Genomic DNA, 16,588 nt, shown 5'->3' with positions numbered 1-16,588 from the left:
GTTTCACACAGTGGTGAATTGTCTCACACTTCTCAAACTTTCAGCTTTTCATAGCAGTACATTTAATGTGAATTGATCCACATGGACTATTGATACTGGCTGGTAACTTAACATCTGCCCGGTTTCCCAATCTCAAATGGGTATAAAAGCAAACTGCAGCTTGTCATCAGTGCTCCAACATGATGTGGCTTGTGCTTCTTCTGTCCTGTATTGGTAAGCCCACCTGACTTAAATAATTTTCTGTGCCTATATTTTCTGAACGTTAAAACTATATTACCACATCTGTCCATGTGTGTGCTGAAGGACTGATTTGTGCCAAAGAACCTCTCAACTACAAAGTTGACAATGAGAGGGTGATAGGCGGCAATAATGCTCAACCAAACACATGGAAATGGCAGGTAAATCCTCTGAACACTAATTATCTTTTTATTTTTCTATCTTTTGATGCAAATAGGTTTTGTACTGTAGTTTTAAAATACTAGATTTAGAAAAAAAAAACCTCCATCTCCACCATATTTTCATATTTCTTTAATATTTCACAGGTTTCTGTGCAGTATGATCAATTCTATGATGGCTCATTCTACCACATGTGCGGAGGATCTGTTGTTGATAGCTTCCACATCATGACTGCAGCTCACTGCATCCTCAGGTTTGGGCTCTGACCATGATTATTCTTAATAACACCATTTCTTTTGTGCATTTTGTAATATTTTAAAGTCTATCTTGGTGTTTCCTGGGCTGAACAAAAGAGTGTAAGTAAGCACTGTACTTATTTTTTTCCATGTCCTTCTCAGCCCAGATGCTAGTCAGTACCGTGTTGTGGTGGGTGAGTATGACCTGTATAAGTTAGAAGGCAGTGAGCAGTTCATCCATGTGGAAAAAATTACAGTCCATCCTGGCTGGAATGGTGATCTTCGTTATGGGTAAGTGGCAGCATGTCAGATCACCTCTCTTAATTAAGCCTCATTTAAATATGAAATGTTAATCTCAGCAAACAAGCAGCTATTAAAATTATACAACTCTATCTTTGGTTATTTTTTCTTAGAAATGACATTGCTCTCTTGAGACTCGCTGGTCCCATCTATGACAGTGGTTATGTGGCTATAGCTAATCTCCCCTACCCGGACCAGACACTGCCTCATGGCTTCACCTGTTACATCACCGGCTGGGGATTAGTAGACTGTGAGTACACCTGGGTGCTAAATGTACACAAATACACACACCATATGTGGATGTAATAAAAAGGTTCCTGCATTCTTTCTCCACTGAATCAGATGGAGGTAGCCCTGCCATCCTACAGGTGGCTCCCATCAATGTGGTGGAGCACTCGGTCTGCTCCCAGCCAGAGTGGTGGGGCAGCATTGCTCTGGAAACCATGGTGTGTGCCGGAGGGGATGGGATCATAGCAGGCTGCCAGGTAGAGGAGGTTTCGCCTAATGCTGCAACTATTTTTTTTCTAAAACAAGAGTAAAGACTGAGCTAATTTTAATATTACTATCATATTGTTAACAACAATACTGTGTTAAGACGTTCTCACAGTCATTGCATGCTATGTTCTTATTGTTTTCTGTCCCAGGGCGACTCTGGAGGTCCTCTGAACTGCTTTACTGATGGAGCCTGGAGAGTTCACGGTGTTGTCAGTTACGGCCCATCTGGTATGTGCAACCAAGTGTTCAAACCCACTGTCTTCACCAGAGTCTCTTCCTTTGAAGACTGGATGTTTTCAGTACGTCTCTTGATGCCTCTGTGCTTTTGTTTGGCGACTATAATCTTATAAAGCGTGACTCATTATTTTATCTATTTATTTTTTCAGGTTATGGGTCTTGCTTAAATGGCACCGCATTCCTTACAATTCTCAAATGCAACCCGCAAAATAAAATTGATGTGCATCTCATTCATGTTCTGCGCTGCAGATATTCGCCTGTAGTTCTTGAATTTGCCAAAGGGTGGCAAAACCACCTCATGTTCTGACCAAACAACGTCCTGCTTTTCTCTCAGAATCAGATCCTTTTTATAGCATTCCGGTACTTTCCCACAATTTCAGAAACACATTTTCTACTGAATGCATTTGGTGTTGGTGTACTCTTTTTGCGACCAGTCCATACATGTGCCACAGTTTTTGTTTGAATACCAACACAGTGGCTACGGTCGTGACCTCCTGACCTCCCTTTGATGGAAAATTTCTAAGGATGTTTCAAACCGAGAACCTCTTTTTAAAAAACAGGCTTAAGTAGCAGTGAATTACAAGGACAACTGGAATATTCTTGCACGGTCTACCTGAACACCCTGTCCCAACAAGCAGAAAACCTTTTTTTTCTCTCTTTTTAATTGTGGCCAAATGCTATATGTAGTCATAGGCTCAACATTTCCTTCTTGTCTGGAATTTCTGGCCATATGTTTGTGGTAGCAGTCAGGAGACTTTTGCATGACATCATATAAAGTGTTTTTCTCCACACCATGGAGACCAAAAACCACAGATACATTCCAGTGGTTTACATTAGAACCTAACAGGAATGTTGTTTCAATAGATTTAAGGAGAAATCTCAATTTTCTTTAATATAGTAGAAGAAAATGGTCTTAATGGTTTGCCAAATGGAAGCTAAATAAAATAATAATAATAATAAGCAATTAGATCCATCTGAATTTTTCATTCAGTTCAAGTTTATTCATTTGGCAACATAACAAGGCCTCAAGGTTCTTTTTACTCTAACGTAAAGACCCGAAAACCCCAACAGTCATATGATTCTCTATGAACAAGCACTACATGACGCCAGGAAGGAAAAACTCCCTTTTAAGAGGACAAAAATCTCCAGCACAACCAGGCTCAGGGAGGAGCAGCTGTATTGGGAAAGAGGAAGACAGGAAAAAACACAAACTATGGGAGAGAGATGACACAATGTAAAGGCATGCAGCCGTGGCATATAAGCACCTGTGGGAAGTCCCCCTGCAGTTTGAGCTTGCTTCAGCATAACCAAGGGATACTTCAGGATCACAGTCCTTTCAGATTTAGCTTTAAGTCTAATCTTAAAAGTAAAGATGGTGTCTGTCCCCTGAACGTTCGCGCAGAAGCATTTTACTAAACGTTACAGTCGTCCCAGGGTTTACACATTTGTGTAAAACACTAAATACGTCCTTCACTAAATACGTCCTTCATTGCCAATTGTAATGTAATCGTTGTTCTTTTCTAATGAACAACTAGATTAACTTGGATCCTGTGTTTTTATTGTAATGAGTGGTAAAAACTGGAGTACGGAGAGCAATTCGTTTTTTTCCTTTGCTAGAGGTTTCACCACCACTGGTGTAAAGTAGCAGTGTACTGTAGATCACCTGAGCTACACATAATTTGAAAGTACATTAGTGTGCTTATTTTACTTTTGCTACTTTTAGCTTCACATGTTTAATGCAAACCCTGACCCCAGGAAGGGTTTGTGTCTCTGGTTGGAATTGAACCAAAAACCCTTTGCTTGGCAAACAGATGTGCAAACCGCTACACTTCTTGCAATTATTTGCTGGTCTAGAAAGGGTTAAACCAATTATAACACATATTTTTGGCTTATTAGCTAAAATATATTATTATTATTATTATAATATCAAGTATACCCCCCCCCCTCCCACCAAAGAAAGCTAGAAATAATACCCCTAGGAGTTTTTCCATTCTTTTCCCCCCCACAATGCAAAAAGTTGACTTTTCAGCATTTTACAAAGACAAAAAACAGTCAAAGATTTAGAAAACATTTTTTTTTATTATTATTATTTGGAGGGACAGGCTGTCAAAATGGCGTAGATGAAAGACACTGTTTCTGAACAGCAGGTTAATGTGTGAGTATGTAAAAAAAAATTAAAGCAGCTTTGTTTGCTCTGCAGGACCATTCAAGCAGAAATATGTACAACACAAAAGGCAAAAAAAAAAAGTAAGACAATTTCTTTGAAAACAATATAAATTGTACTGTAATACATTACATTGAACACTCACTGTTGCCATTTCTTCATGAGATTTGATGTTTTATACAAGAGAATCTAATGCCTGCTTGCAAAAAAAAAAATGAGTGCCCTCTTCATGGCATAAGAACATATATTGGATGGACTTCAAAGTAATCAAAAAAGGCAAAAAAGCGAATAATACAGTTCCAAAATGTGCACTCGGCACTTTTTCAAAGTATACAATTAATCAGAACAAGTTTTAACAAACAGGACCTGCATGCATAATTTCTAAAGGGTCCAGAAAGGCTGTTGAAACAGCTGTAGAAAGGGTGAGATATGTACATTGACTCTCTAGTGTCCCTCGGCTCTTCACACAGGTGACAGCACAATCACCTTTGAAAGGTCTCGTTCAATAATTAATGAGGCAACTCTTCAATTTTCAGGGTTTGCGCGTGCGATAAAAATTGTATAATATATGCAGTTTTTATGCACAAAAACCCTTTACATGTGTAAGTCATAACATATCGTAAGCCAAGTCACAGACTTCCAAAGAAATTCAGAGTACAATCAAATTGATCTTCGCAATTTACTTAGTTTTAGTGGCATGTCTCTAAGATATCGAACCATAAGGCTGCCTATGAAAAATACTTCAGAATCCTGGAGAGCAATAACCTTCATAAGTATACATTTCTCTATAATTCATATATTACAAAGGTCGACCCAGATTGAAAATTACTCGTTTTTGCTTAATAAAATATTCAATTTGTCAGTGATTAGAATTCTTTTGTCATTCTACATAAATTAGTTAGAAAATATTAGTGTAATTTTCTATGTTTACATTATAGGCAGCAATACAACAGAACCATAATTTAGTTTCAGTGATTAGGGAGATTCCACAGTTTTCAGTCCCAAAGCTTAAATGGAAGCGCTGTGCACACTCTATTAGCATGCATGGCTCCCCCCGATAAGCAGGCACATCCAGTAAACTTTACAACACCCCATTTTATTGCCAGGCGTCTTAAATTAAATAACTAGTGAAATAATGACATAATAAGTTATCCAAAAAAAAAATAGTTAAACTGTAAAAGAGAATAGATATTAAATACTTGCTGATGGACTTGTGATCCCATTTCCCATAACAATGCCTAAATGTGATATGGACAAGGAAAAAAAAAAACCAGGAAGGAAGATTGCACTTTCAGGTGAAATATCAAACCACAGTGCTGCTTGAGTGAAAGTAGGCTTCATCAGAAATAAATAAAAGGAATTCATAAAAGGAAATAATTTAAAACAAAAGTAAAAAGACAATACAGCTACAGCTTTTAAATGGCATGAGCATTATATCTAGTTACCCTGCTCATAAATATGAAACTCCGTCATGTTAGCGTTTAACTGTTGAATCGATCCCGTTCGACCAAAACAATGCCTATTCATACATAACTATTTTTTTTCACAGATAAAGTGCTGATCAAGGAGATTTTAGAGGGATTTTATTTGTACCATAAAAGACCCTTGGGAGAGATCTTGAGGAGAAAGAGTCCACTAGCTTTAGGATTTAACACGAGGAGGACCCCTTCTACTCAAGTCGTCCGGGTGTTAGCCCAAAATCTAGGGCGCGAACAGGTTAACATTTGACTCTGGTTTTCATATGAAGGCCATCACAGCAAAGGTACATTGCCTCCAAAAGCTAGAAAGCTAGAAAAAAAATCCCTGAGGTGCACATTCAGCTGTGTTGAGATTCCCAACCTGGCCCCAGAGGGTTCATTCCCATTTAGCGTATGGTTGGTGATCTTGGTTTGGTTAAACAAGCTTTCTTAGGAATTGAGAGCCACCACATCTTTTTTATTATTATTATTTGTTTTTTAATATGCCTGATCAAATTGATATACGTTTAGTATCTTTTTCAACACTAGCTGCCGTCTCACACAGCAATCATTCCAAACTGCTTTGTTGACAATTTTGAAGGCAAGTCTGGAATTTTGAACGTTTATTATTAGGCGAGAGGGAAAAAATAAAAAAAATCAAACGCAATCACAGCTTCCTCCAACACTTTGACATCTTATGTGCATTTTCAAACCTGCGTTTTTCTTGCACTGTCCACAAATTTTTCACTTTGCGTGGGTCAAACTTTCACAGACTCCATCACAGACAATTTCATGGCTTCCTCCAACAGCTGATTGTCTGTAAAAGTGGCGGGGGGTTCTGGGACGGACTCTGAAAGGCCAATCAGCGACTCCAGGAGGCAGGTCCCTGGGTCACTGGCTGCAGGGAAACTGGGATAACTAGGCAACTGAAACTGAAAAAAGTTGTCCATGTGCTCGTACTCCTTGAGGGAGTTGTAGAGGGAGGTGGGCCCCAAACAGGGGAAGCCATCGAAAAACTCCAGGTCTGACTCAGACGAGAGGCTCAGCTCCATGTCGTAGCTAGCTGAGCGATCGACTGTGGGAGAGGGCGTGTGTGGAACACTACTGCTATGGAAGAGGGCGTTTCCCTGGTTGGCATTCTCATCCAAAAGTTCTGAAATGGCTGTTGCTCGATTGTCTGTTTGATCGTCCGAAGAGTCCAACAGTGCAGCGTCTATATTGTCATTCTCATCTGCAAAGTCCACCATACTAAAGCTACTAAACGCCTCCATAGATGGCTGCTGTTGCTCTTGCTGCTGCTCTGGACAACAAGTGTCTTTGCCGCTCTTATCGCCGCTGTCCTTGCTACTTCTCGAACAGTTTTCTGTGTCGCTGAAACACAGTATGCGGCTCAGGCCTTTCTCATCAACATCCAGCTGGGCGCTGGGCTCACACGGACCTTCGCCTGCCTCCGAGTCCTCACTCTGAGAGTCCGACAAGTCTGTCATATCGCTGCTGCAGCTGTTCTCCCCAGCTGCTGTCATCTCTGAGCTGAAGGGGAAGGAGGGCACTGCTGGTAAGGGGGTGGCACCGGTTGTGTTCTCCTCATCCTCTTCTGTGCTGGACTGCTCCTCCAGCCTCTTCTCCAGCTCCAGCTTCATTATAGTGTGGATGTAATGCGTCTGTACCCTGGTGGAGTTGAACTCAATGCGGCCCTCCGTGTTTCCGCATCCATCCTTGGTACATCCGCATGGAAAAGAGGAGTGGTCCATCTGCAAGAAGTAAAGAAAAGTTCTTAAATCATGAAACAGAAACTCCCAAGTTGCTGTGTCTTGCCCGGGTGCTCTTGCTAGCATGAAATTGTCGGGACTCTTACCTGACATTTGATGCCAGCCAGGCTGCAGCTGCAAGTCTCAGGTTCACAGAACCCCTGACAGTCGCAACCACAGTTCTCCCTGGAGAGCCTCAGCTCGTGCAGCTGCCTCTTTTCCTCCTTGTCGATCTTCTTCACACCAGCCGCTTTGAGTAGCGCATAGCGGCGCTTGGACGTGTAAGGCTGGAGAAAAGAGCCCTCGTCGAGGTTGGCTCCACTGATGTCAATATCCTGCTCTGGGATGTCATCCACTGTAAGTTTTTCGGCCTCCTCGCTCTCCTGGGTTCCATTTTTTGTCAGCTGAACACAACAAAAGGAACAAAGTTTATTTGTCATGTTGAACAGGCACAGTTTCATAGATCCCTTAACCACTGCATTTCTTTTATGGTGCACACCTTCAGTTTGAGAGCTTCCAGTTTCTCTTCCCTGAGTCTGTTGAGGAGTTTTTCCCGACGCAGGAGCCGCTGCTCCACGGCAAACTCTGCGAGCGAATATGTGCGGAGTGCACTGTGGCGTTGCATCATGCCCAGAGTGCATCCTCCTCGGCTGGGAACGCTGGTGAAGCCCTGGCACCGAGGGAAGAAGAACACCGTCACCTGGTCAAACGTCACATTGCCCCGCCGCGCTCGTTTGGATTTCTTAAGGATGGACGTTGCTATGGATGGAAAAAAAAAGAGGTAGGATTAGAATACATAATGCACAAGAGAGGAGGCTCTAAAGAGGGGGGATTCTTACTTTCGTGCCACTAGATGGCATAATTCCCCAGCACTTGTACTTGAGAGGTGTATAAACGCTGCTGAACAGACTGTAAAAGGACACCCCTCTGATTCATTGCTCCCGCCTTATCATGTACCCAATTAAAAGACACTGCTAACAGGACTCTAACACGCTTACATCCTGTAAAGTGAAACCTACACTAACCCAAGAATCCATTTAGCTTTGTAACTTGCCCTACTGTGCGACAAAAAAACAAACAAAAAAAAAAAAACACCCAACCCAGGAATTTCCCTTTGTTGGCCAGGAAAGTGGAGGAAACAGAGCCGCCAGGATCACAAAAGTGGTGAGTAAATGCTTGAGGGTTCCAGATGGGGGTGAAGGGTGGAAGTGTAGCCCTAAGGGCAAGAATAAAACCTGCCCACCCGGGTCTCGCTGCTAGCTGGCAATCCCCACAAATGGCCCAGTAACTGAAACGGGTCAAAGGTTCTCTCGCTGTTAAAAAGTGCTCACGATCTTTCTATACCCAGACAAATACAATAAAACCATATGGGAGCCAAAGTAGAACCATATGTGGGAAAAAAGCCCAATTATTCAAGTTTTATTATATATTCCACTTCCTCCACCCAGGAATATTCAACAAAACTTTAGAGACTCTTTTAGAGACAAGCAACTTTTTCCCTCTGCCTGAGTCACCAGAACTTTTCGAATCTACAATCCACATGCGTCGGACGTTACAATTATTATTTGGTGGGGAAATCCTTGTAGACTTCTAGTTCACCCTGAACTGGCCTTAAAAGACACAGAAAGCTGGTGTGATACCTGAAGCTTGGAAAAGTAACCTTTTACCTTAATAGAGGTAAGCGGCACACAATAGTTCTACTATGTGGTCTGATCTGCTGCTTGGGGTAATACACATAAAAATAAACTACCAGGGTACAGCTTCACATCCATCATCTTCTCTGCTGTGTCTAGCAGTCACTTCACAATTTCTGTGTAAACACTGGATTATAATGATCCAGCCAATCTGCTCCTTCAGATGTGTCTGCACGCCTTTTTTTCTTGATTGTCCCCCCCCCTTTTTTTTTTTTTTGTATCCCTTCACCCACTCACTTTCAGCACCTGTGCTGGGTGCACGCCCGGGCTTCAGACAAGGCTCTGTGTGTTCCCAGCCTTGGCAACCTGCCCTGCTTCTCTTCCTGGCTGCCTGCCCCACCATCCTGGAAACCTCACAACTGTTTGCCCTTCTCCCGTACACCGCAATCCCTTTCCAAGCCGGTCGGTCCCCTAAAGCTCAGCAGACGCACCCAGGTCGAGACACAAAACAGCCCAAGGCCACGCGACCCACATCATGCAAGAAAAGGTGAGGCTGTGCCTGCATGCGGGGCTTTGGGAAGAAGGTGGCGACACAGCCAAGGTGAGCAGCCAGTGCATAATGTGATTAGCCATTTTGCAGCTTTAGGGCATGAAATCAAAAGAGGTATTCATTGCAGAAGTCTGAAATCATTTCTGTGAAGTGTTTCATGGCCTGCCAGCTGCCTAAATTCCTTAACCTCTCCCCCATTTTTCTAAGTTTGTTATCAAAGCCTCAGCGGATGTTAAAGGCAAGAGAATGCATTATAAAAACATGTGCCATCAGCTCTTTCTGCGATTTATTATCGCTGGAGAGAGATACTCACTGTTGAAATTTGTTGCCGGGGAGCTGGGGTTGCTGGGGGTGGAATCCAGGGTGTCTGAGAAGCAGCTCTCCGCCTCCGAGTCCCAGCCTGAGCAGGCAGAGGAAAGGGAAGAGGGTGACGGTGAGGAGTAGCATGGGTCCTCATCCACCTCCTCAAACTTCCTCTTGAGAAGCCCACTCATGGCGTTAGCGCAAAAGATCTGCAGCAAGGAGGAGAGAGGGAGACGAATTAGCAAATTACTAACAGTTATTTTAACAAAGCAGCACCTGATCTTTATTTTATTAACCCAATAAATTATCAACTGTACATTGTCAGGCTTTTATTTAAACAAAATCAATGGTACAAGTGAGTCATGTATGCATACCAGTCTCATGCTACTCTCAGCTGAGAACAATGGCACAGGAAGCAATCAATCAGTTCTATTTGTCTAAGTCAACAATTAGCGAACCCTTCACCCTCTTCTAAATCTCATCTGCTCAGCAAACGCATAAATTAAGAGAGACGACCAAACAGAGGTGACCTGACATTTTATTTTCTAATCAGTCACTTTAAGCAGCCCTTGCAATCAAATATGCAGTCCGAAGGAAAGCAAGGGCAATTTGCCACTGGTCATAAGTAACGTGTTCACATAGAAGTCATTCAATACATGCGCAGCTACGCATAGGCAGAATGTTTTGTTGTCCACATATCCAGAGCTGAGTAAAAGAGAGAAAAGTAAAAAAAAATAATGCTTTCAGTGGGAGGGAGTGCTGTCCGCCCTCTAATCTTTAAAAATATTGCCTAATATCACCTTTCCAAGTATAAGATTTGTCGATGTGTTTAATGTTTATTTTTGTCAGGCAGCAACACTTTCAAAGCTCGACTAAATCCCCGTCTTTTTCCAGGCAAAATTTCAAAAAGAGCAACCGCTGACATGACAAATGAGCAGATTTGATGAAAAGCAAGGTTACTGCTTTTGTGTTTTATGGTTAAGGGATATAAATGTGTCTCGTGACCTTAACAAACACCAAACAATCTAATCTTCTCAACTTTTGAGAAGTGCCGGGCGATGCTTGCTGCTAGACGGCGCAGTTCATCATCAGTGCGAGGACGAGCCCCTGCTATCTTAACCAGGGAGGGACAGGGTGGAGGGAGGGAGGAAGGAAGTGAAGGGAGAGGTACGACACAACCGGGCCGTGCTCCAGCACAGACACTCCCTCAGATGATGATGTGGAATAGGAAAAGGAGGCTTTACCTCGATTCACTGTCAAACTGTTTACAAATCTTTCAACATTGCAGCTGAATCACTTTGATTTTTGTCATTTTTTAAGCCTTTTTTAAAATATACTCTTACTAAACACAGTACTGCACACATGCAAAACACCAAACCATCTTTCCAACAGCTTAAAATGTGACCATTGCTCTTTAGCACACAGCCAATTTGTCAGAAATGCTCCAGTGACTTTATAGGAACTTTGCATCCATGTGCGATCTGCATGTCTTGCTTGTCTCATCGGGATGTCATTACTCAAAGAACAGAAGAAAAAGAAGATCTGGAAGCTGGTGTACAATGAAAAGAGCCATTTTCTGCATGCAACAGAGAGCAGTTATGAAAAAAAAATCCTTATGACAAGGACAAAGGAAAAGTCAAGGGCAAGAGGCTGACACCTTCGTATAGGCAGTGGGTGCATCTTTGCAGATGTACAGGGAGGGGGTTACTGTTATTGCTGCGGTCAGATATTGTTGTCCCCAGTGCACGCATGATGAATGAATCACCTTGCAATAGGTCAAGCCAACTCACACTGTCGCTGCAACAAACAAAAAAGCTCCCTTCCACACTGTAGCCTTCACATTACACAGACAATAAGAGTGGAGGAAAAAAAAGGGGGGGGGCACTGAATCCCCCCCCCATCCTATCCTTCAGCTTACGCGTGCAAAAAAATAATCTCAAAATGCCTTGTACACGTATAACTAATATTATGACATGATGATGGGATTTGTCTTGAAACCATTTAGAAACACCTGGGTGCCGCATCTGTTGCTTTGTGTGTTCACTTATCAGACAACATGTGTGTTCTGAAAAACACCACAACCCTCACGTCTCTGTGCACGCAGAGCACGCGAGGGTTCACCTTACAGTTCTGCCACCATTCCCAGCTCCAGTTCCCAGAAAAAAAAACCCCACAAAAAAAACAAAGCTGTGAAGCATCCTCCAGGGAGTGCATAGCGCCAGCTAAGCAAAGTCTTTTTAATTAAAAGCTGCAGTGAGGCAGAAGGGGGGGGGGGGGGGGGGGGGGGGGGGGTGCGGGAGAGGGAGAGAGAGAGAGAGAGAAAGAGAGAGAGGTGGTGGTAGGGGGGCAGCGGTGTCAGAACTGGGTCATTGTCTCTTGACTGCAGTCTACCTGACACATTGATTTGTTAATCCTGTTCAACGGGCAGAAACAATGGCGAGAGGTTAATCCTGGCAAGGGGACGGCTTGTAGTCAATCTGGAGCTTCTCAGCCTGCTCAGCCACTGCACCCACTGAACAAGGCCAAGGGAGCACAGACAGCGGATGGAACAAGGGACCCGGGGTGAAAAGAAAAAAAAAGAAGAAAGAAAAAAAGAAAAGACATTGCGTAGTGACTCATTTGCAAAAGGGTGGGACAAAGATAAAAAGAGAGGAATTCGGCGCTGGCTCGTCAAGAAAGCAGTGCCTGTGGATGTCTGCTCTAAATGGAGAATGGATGTGATCGGACAGCCGAGCCAGAGAGGGAGCGCAGCATGTTTTCAGCGTGCGCTAAATTATGCATCACTGTCATTCCATCAACCGCACACAGGCAGGCAGATAAAGGACGCATCCACCGAGGTGCTCCCCAGCCAGTTGTCACAGACTTGGAAAGATAAATCTCTGGCGAGGAGATTTGTCACCAGAAGCACTACACAGCTCAAGTCAGATGCATAACTATGTCAGTTGAATAAGATTATCTTGATACATCCAGCTACGGGGCTGTTTGTACGACTTTAGAATTTCAATTCATTTTTATTTTAAATCTGCAGACAGCCCCTCAAACCCTTTTATAAAAGAGTATTAAATTATTTGAGAAGGATGTAAAAGAGTTTGAATTACTTTTAAAAGGCAAAATGCCACGGTAAATCTTATCATCCTAACTTATCGGAAAGCTTTAGTTTAATCAGAATCACAAAAAAAGAACCAAATCATAAAAGCTTTCTTATACACATCTTTGGTTTTGCACAGATATCAACTTTCACCCTGTTTGAACTGCTGTTGTCTGCCCCTCAGCCATCAGGACAAGTCACAGTTGACTTTGCCCCCTCGCACCGCCTGTCCAGCCCTTTTGCAGCTGATAACCGTGTGGGTGGGAGCGACAAGTTGCACTAATCTTAGCCAGCCGGGAGCATTTACATGGCACACTGACAGCCTTGTGCAGTGTCTGAATGACTGACTGAGTGCTCATAAAATGTGATAATGATAAGCTTGGGAGCCTTCCCGTGTGTGTGGAAACGTGGCTGGGCAGGACAGCCCCTGCAGGCTTTCAAGGTACTGCACCTCTCACTTCCACTTCTGACACCGAGAGGACGGGAGATAATTGATCAAAGCCGTCAAGGTGATGATGGGCTGGATTCCAGCTCCTGCACAGCTGGGGGAAACACTGGCTCATTTCTTATGAAGTCAGCTGTTAGTCAGAAGCGCTCCACCTGCTGGAACAATGCAGGGAGCGCTCCCGCTTTCTCCTCTATAAGCCTGTTGTTCTCACCGAAGCCGCAAAGCTTGCTGTGACTGTGCCACAGAAACATTCTGTTCCTCTGCCTTGACCCGTGCACAGCGCGATTCCAAAAAGGAGAGGTAGTGGGAAGAAGGAGGGAGGACTGTACAAAACAAATAAATAATGTCATGTCTCCAAGCCACAGGAATTCCATTCTGGCAGCACTGCTCCTGCAGTAATAGTGGAAGAAGAACACAGGCTCTATCTAACCCAGATGCGTTTTCTACTGCTAACCACTGGAAAGTCCTACTCCCACTAGACACTTGAGCCAGCCACCTTTCCTAGCCACACCTGACAGGGTATTAGCTTGCACGTGGACTTCACACGCCCCAGGCTGCCATTAATCTGTTATGCAGAGCAAACCTGAATGTCCAGGTGATGCCTGCAGAGGACTATTTACCCACTGTTTTGGGTTGCTTTACTCCTGCTTTAAAGGGAAGGCTAAAACTGTTTTTTCCACTCTTTTCCTCGAATGGCATTCACTGTGCAGACAAAATGACATGCAGCTTTGATTTTTCTGTAACACGCTTGCAAATAACAGAAACTGTGCCAAGTGCACAGCAGCAAACTTTGAGAAAACCTCTTTAGAATAGCAGTCCACAAGCAGAAAACACACAGCTTTTGGGTGTGTGTTTGGGTAGAAGGAGGGGGAGTGGCTTCGGGTTCAGGGGTCATGCTCCAGTCTGGGACACTTGCTGTATGGAATGCTGAGAGAGGACAAAGCAGATGGGAGCTCTCGGCTGCTGTGTTGGAGGCTGTCAGCAGGCTCCGTGTTACCCCCTCCACACACACACCCACCCCCACTCCACCCTCGTCTCCAGGCACAAAAGCGTGGGGCCATCCTGCGTGACCAAAATGAAGCAGGCACAGAGAACCTTGTCTGAACCCAGCATGCGGCTGCTGCCTCTCCCAGCTGGGGAGACAGATACTAAAAGTGTGCATGAGCTTCCTGAGGTTGTGAAACATGCACTGCAGTGCACAGGAAGTGGCCATCCAGATTATCTGTGCTGTGTCTGACAGCTGCAGGCACCACAAGGCAAACTGAATGCAGGATCACACGATGGAGATGAGGCAGTTAGGAAGTGGGGATGTTATTCGCTGTGCTGCGAATTCCTTCAAATCATTTGAGAGGATTTGGGAGTGCATTGGCAGTTTTAATAAGAAGGCAGCAAACAGGTCAATTGTTGTTTTAAAGAGGGACGTGGGTGCAAAATGTGTGCTATAAATGGAAAATGATGTTAAATAAGCGGAGACAATGACTTATTTAACACATCTAAAGCCTCCTTGGACATTAAATGCACAGCACCAAGTGCTGTATTCCTTCTCAGTAAACAAAGGATCATTCAGCTCTCTGTAGCCTAATTCCAAAAAACATGATTCCAAAAATGATCCGGGTGAGGTCGCGCGAGAGACGATTAAATCGACTCAGTCGCTTTATCGAAAACAGACACTGTCCAGAGATTAAATAAATAAATAAGAGCCCCAGAGGGCAGTGTTATACCTGGAAAAAAATAATAACATTAATAAATCAAGACCTTTTGATGAGAATAACAATAAAAACAAACCACATTGACATTATTTTCTCTTTATAGTACTTAAATTAATTAGAAACTTCAGTCATTTACGCATTTAAAAAGAAAAAAGGAAAAAAGAGAAAGATCCACATGCCGTGATGGAAAACTGATCAAACAATGAAAGAGCTCCGCATTCCTTGTCCACACCTGGCTCAACGCCTGAACTGTTACCTGCATGTGGCAAATCGCTAAACCCCCCCCCCCCCCCCCAAAATTAAAAACCTATAATTATATCGGGTCAAATAGGCACGTCGAACGAGTCCAGCCGGCTCTCTCCCCCAGCTGACCCGATCATGCCTCATGATTAATGCTAATTCTAATGACAGCAGCCCTGTCAGCTGTGTGCTCAGATGTAGTGCCTTCAGGAGTCGCTCTAGTTACAAGAGGCGCACCAGCACCGCCGAGGTGAACAAGAACAACTCCGCACGGGCTGAATACACAAAGCCGACCTCATCAACAGTTCAGATCACCTAAATGAATCCGCAGCCGAAACCCACAGCGGTGGTAAGCACGGCTTTCCCGGCGTGAGCCGTGAAGTTTGCAAAACCCTGATTAATCAGCGATCGATCTAAAAACAAATCAATCAATCACCAAGTGAATGAAGCGGGTCGTGGAATCTCGCGTTTAAAAAGAAAATCAGTTAAATGACTTCAATTCTTTCCAGTTACCGTGAGTGCCAGTACCCGTGTGCTGCCACCAGAAAACAATTCATTAAAACTCAACTTTAACTAGCTGGGGCCACCACAGCCGCGTCCATTTCCAATAAAGCGTCAGGCAAAGTGTTCAAAAAGAAATCAAGCGAATAAAACCCCACCAGAGATGACACGCATAGACAGGCGCACAGAGAACACAAACCGCACAGGGCATTTAAACGACTCCTGACACACGAGAATAAACAGTCAAACTATCTGGCTTCCCCCCTGCTTCCCTCCGCTGAGGTTGAACGCGTAAATTACGGTGTTCAATAACCCAGCAGCGAAACTCCCGATTCTGTTTGTACTCACCACCAGTTCAAGTATCCGATCACCATCAGTCACCGAATAGTCACGCTGGGTAAAACAGCCGACGGGTGTTAACGGTGGAAGTAATCCAAATGGCACGAATAAACGTAGCGCTTATCCCCAGCGTACACACAGCCTTTTTTTTTTTATTCTCTCCTATTGTCTGTGCCTCTCTGCCGCACGGGGTCCGTACCAGCTGAAGCGCTTCCCTTGTCTGTAGCAGACTGCCGAGAAGCGCAGGCTTTTTCGTCAGTGGAAAACTCCCTCCTGGCGTCTAGTCTGACGCAGGCGGTGACACAAGGAGGCTGCCCACGCCGCTTCCTGCCCGTCCTTCTGTGTTTGGTTTGAGCCCTTACTACCTGCGTGAGAAAACTCAATTGGTCACTAATAATAATAATAATAATAATAATAATAATAATAATAATAATAGCCTGGGAGTAGTAGTCATAGTAATAGTAATAGATTGATGAAATAAACACAATAAAATACGTTTTTCTTCTTCTTTTTATCACCCTTTTTTAAATACATACTCACTATTATACACTCTAAAGCAGTTATAGGAATCCCCAGGTTCCTCTCTATATTAGCAGCTGATGAGCAGTCACAAACTGTGTGATCACCAGGCAGATAAAAGTCCAGTTATTGTAACGTGGGTGGTGCCTAAATGTTGTATACGCTGTGGCTTATTTCCAGTTAAAGGAAAACACTGAGTAAGCTGCATGAAATTCTGACTCAGT

At 43.6% G+C, this 16,588-nt stretch overlaps 2 protein-coding genes across 2 annotated transcripts; one reads left to right on the top strand and one right to left on the bottom strand.

Annotated features, from left to right (window-relative positions):
* The first annotated feature begins 179 nt into the window (after positions 1-179).
* Positions 180-1,894, top strand: LOC102793074 (elastase-1-like). Its single transcript, XM_006795113.1, has 8 exons — positions 180-213; positions 304-398; positions 543-649; positions 795-923; positions 1,046-1,182; positions 1,275-1,417; positions 1,577-1,726; positions 1,814-1,894. The coding sequence occupies exons 1-8, from the start codon at positions 180-182 to the stop codon at positions 1,829-1,831; spliced, it is 813 nt and encodes a 270-aa protein (XP_006795176.1). The 3' UTR covers positions 1,832-1,894.
* A 1,829-nt stretch (positions 1,895-3,723) lies between these two features.
* Positions 3,724-16,170, bottom strand: csrnp1b (cysteine-serine-rich nuclear protein 1b). The gene is made up of 5 exons (XM_035909620.2): positions 15,855-16,170; positions 9,531-9,729; positions 7,533-7,792; positions 7,141-7,437; positions 3,724-7,036 (listed from the first exon to the last, which is right to left on the bottom strand). Exons 2-5 carry the CDS (start codon positions 9,709-9,711, stop codon positions 6,044-6,046), a joined length of 1,731 nt encoding a protein of 576 aa, XP_035765513.2. The 5' UTR covers positions 9,712-9,729; positions 15,855-16,170; the 3' UTR covers positions 3,724-6,043.
* Positions 16,171-16,588: the final 418 nt, after the last annotated feature.

The sequence above is a fragment of the Neolamprologus brichardi genome, chromosome 9, assembly GCF_056152115.1.
Source record: "Neolamprologus brichardi isolate AB-2024 chromosome 9, ASM5615211v1, whole genome shotgun sequence".
NCBI classification, from domain to species: domain Eukaryota; kingdom Metazoa; phylum Chordata; class Actinopteri; order Cichliformes; family Cichlidae; genus Neolamprologus; species Neolamprologus brichardi.
The sequence above is the reverse complement of the archived record's forward strand: the minus strand, read 5'-3'. Positions and strand labels throughout refer to the sequence as shown.

Coding starts and splice junctions, on each gene's coding strand:
- LOC102793074 (XM_006795113.1), top strand. CDS start 180: ATGATGTGGCTTGTGCTTCTTCTGTCCTGTATTG. Junction 924..1,045: donor AATGGTGATCTTCGTTATGG/GTAAGTGGCAGC, acceptor ATTTTTTCTTAG/AAATGACATTGCTCTCTTGA. Junction 1,183..1,274: donor CGGCTGGGGATTAGTAGACT/GTGAGTACACCT, acceptor CCACTGAATCAG/ATGGAGGTAGCCCTGCCATC.
- csrnp1b (XM_035909620.2), bottom strand. CDS start 9,711: ATGAGTGGGCTTCTCAAGAGGAAGTTTGAGGAGGTGGATGAGGACCCA. Junction 7,793..9,530: donor CCCGGCAACAAATTTCAACA/GTGAGTATCTCT, acceptor TTCCATCCATAG/CAACGTCCATCCTTAAGAAA. Junction 7,037..7,140: donor TGGCTGGCATCAAATGTCAG/GTAAGAGTCCCG, acceptor TACTTCTTGCAG/ATGGACCACTCCTCTTTTCC.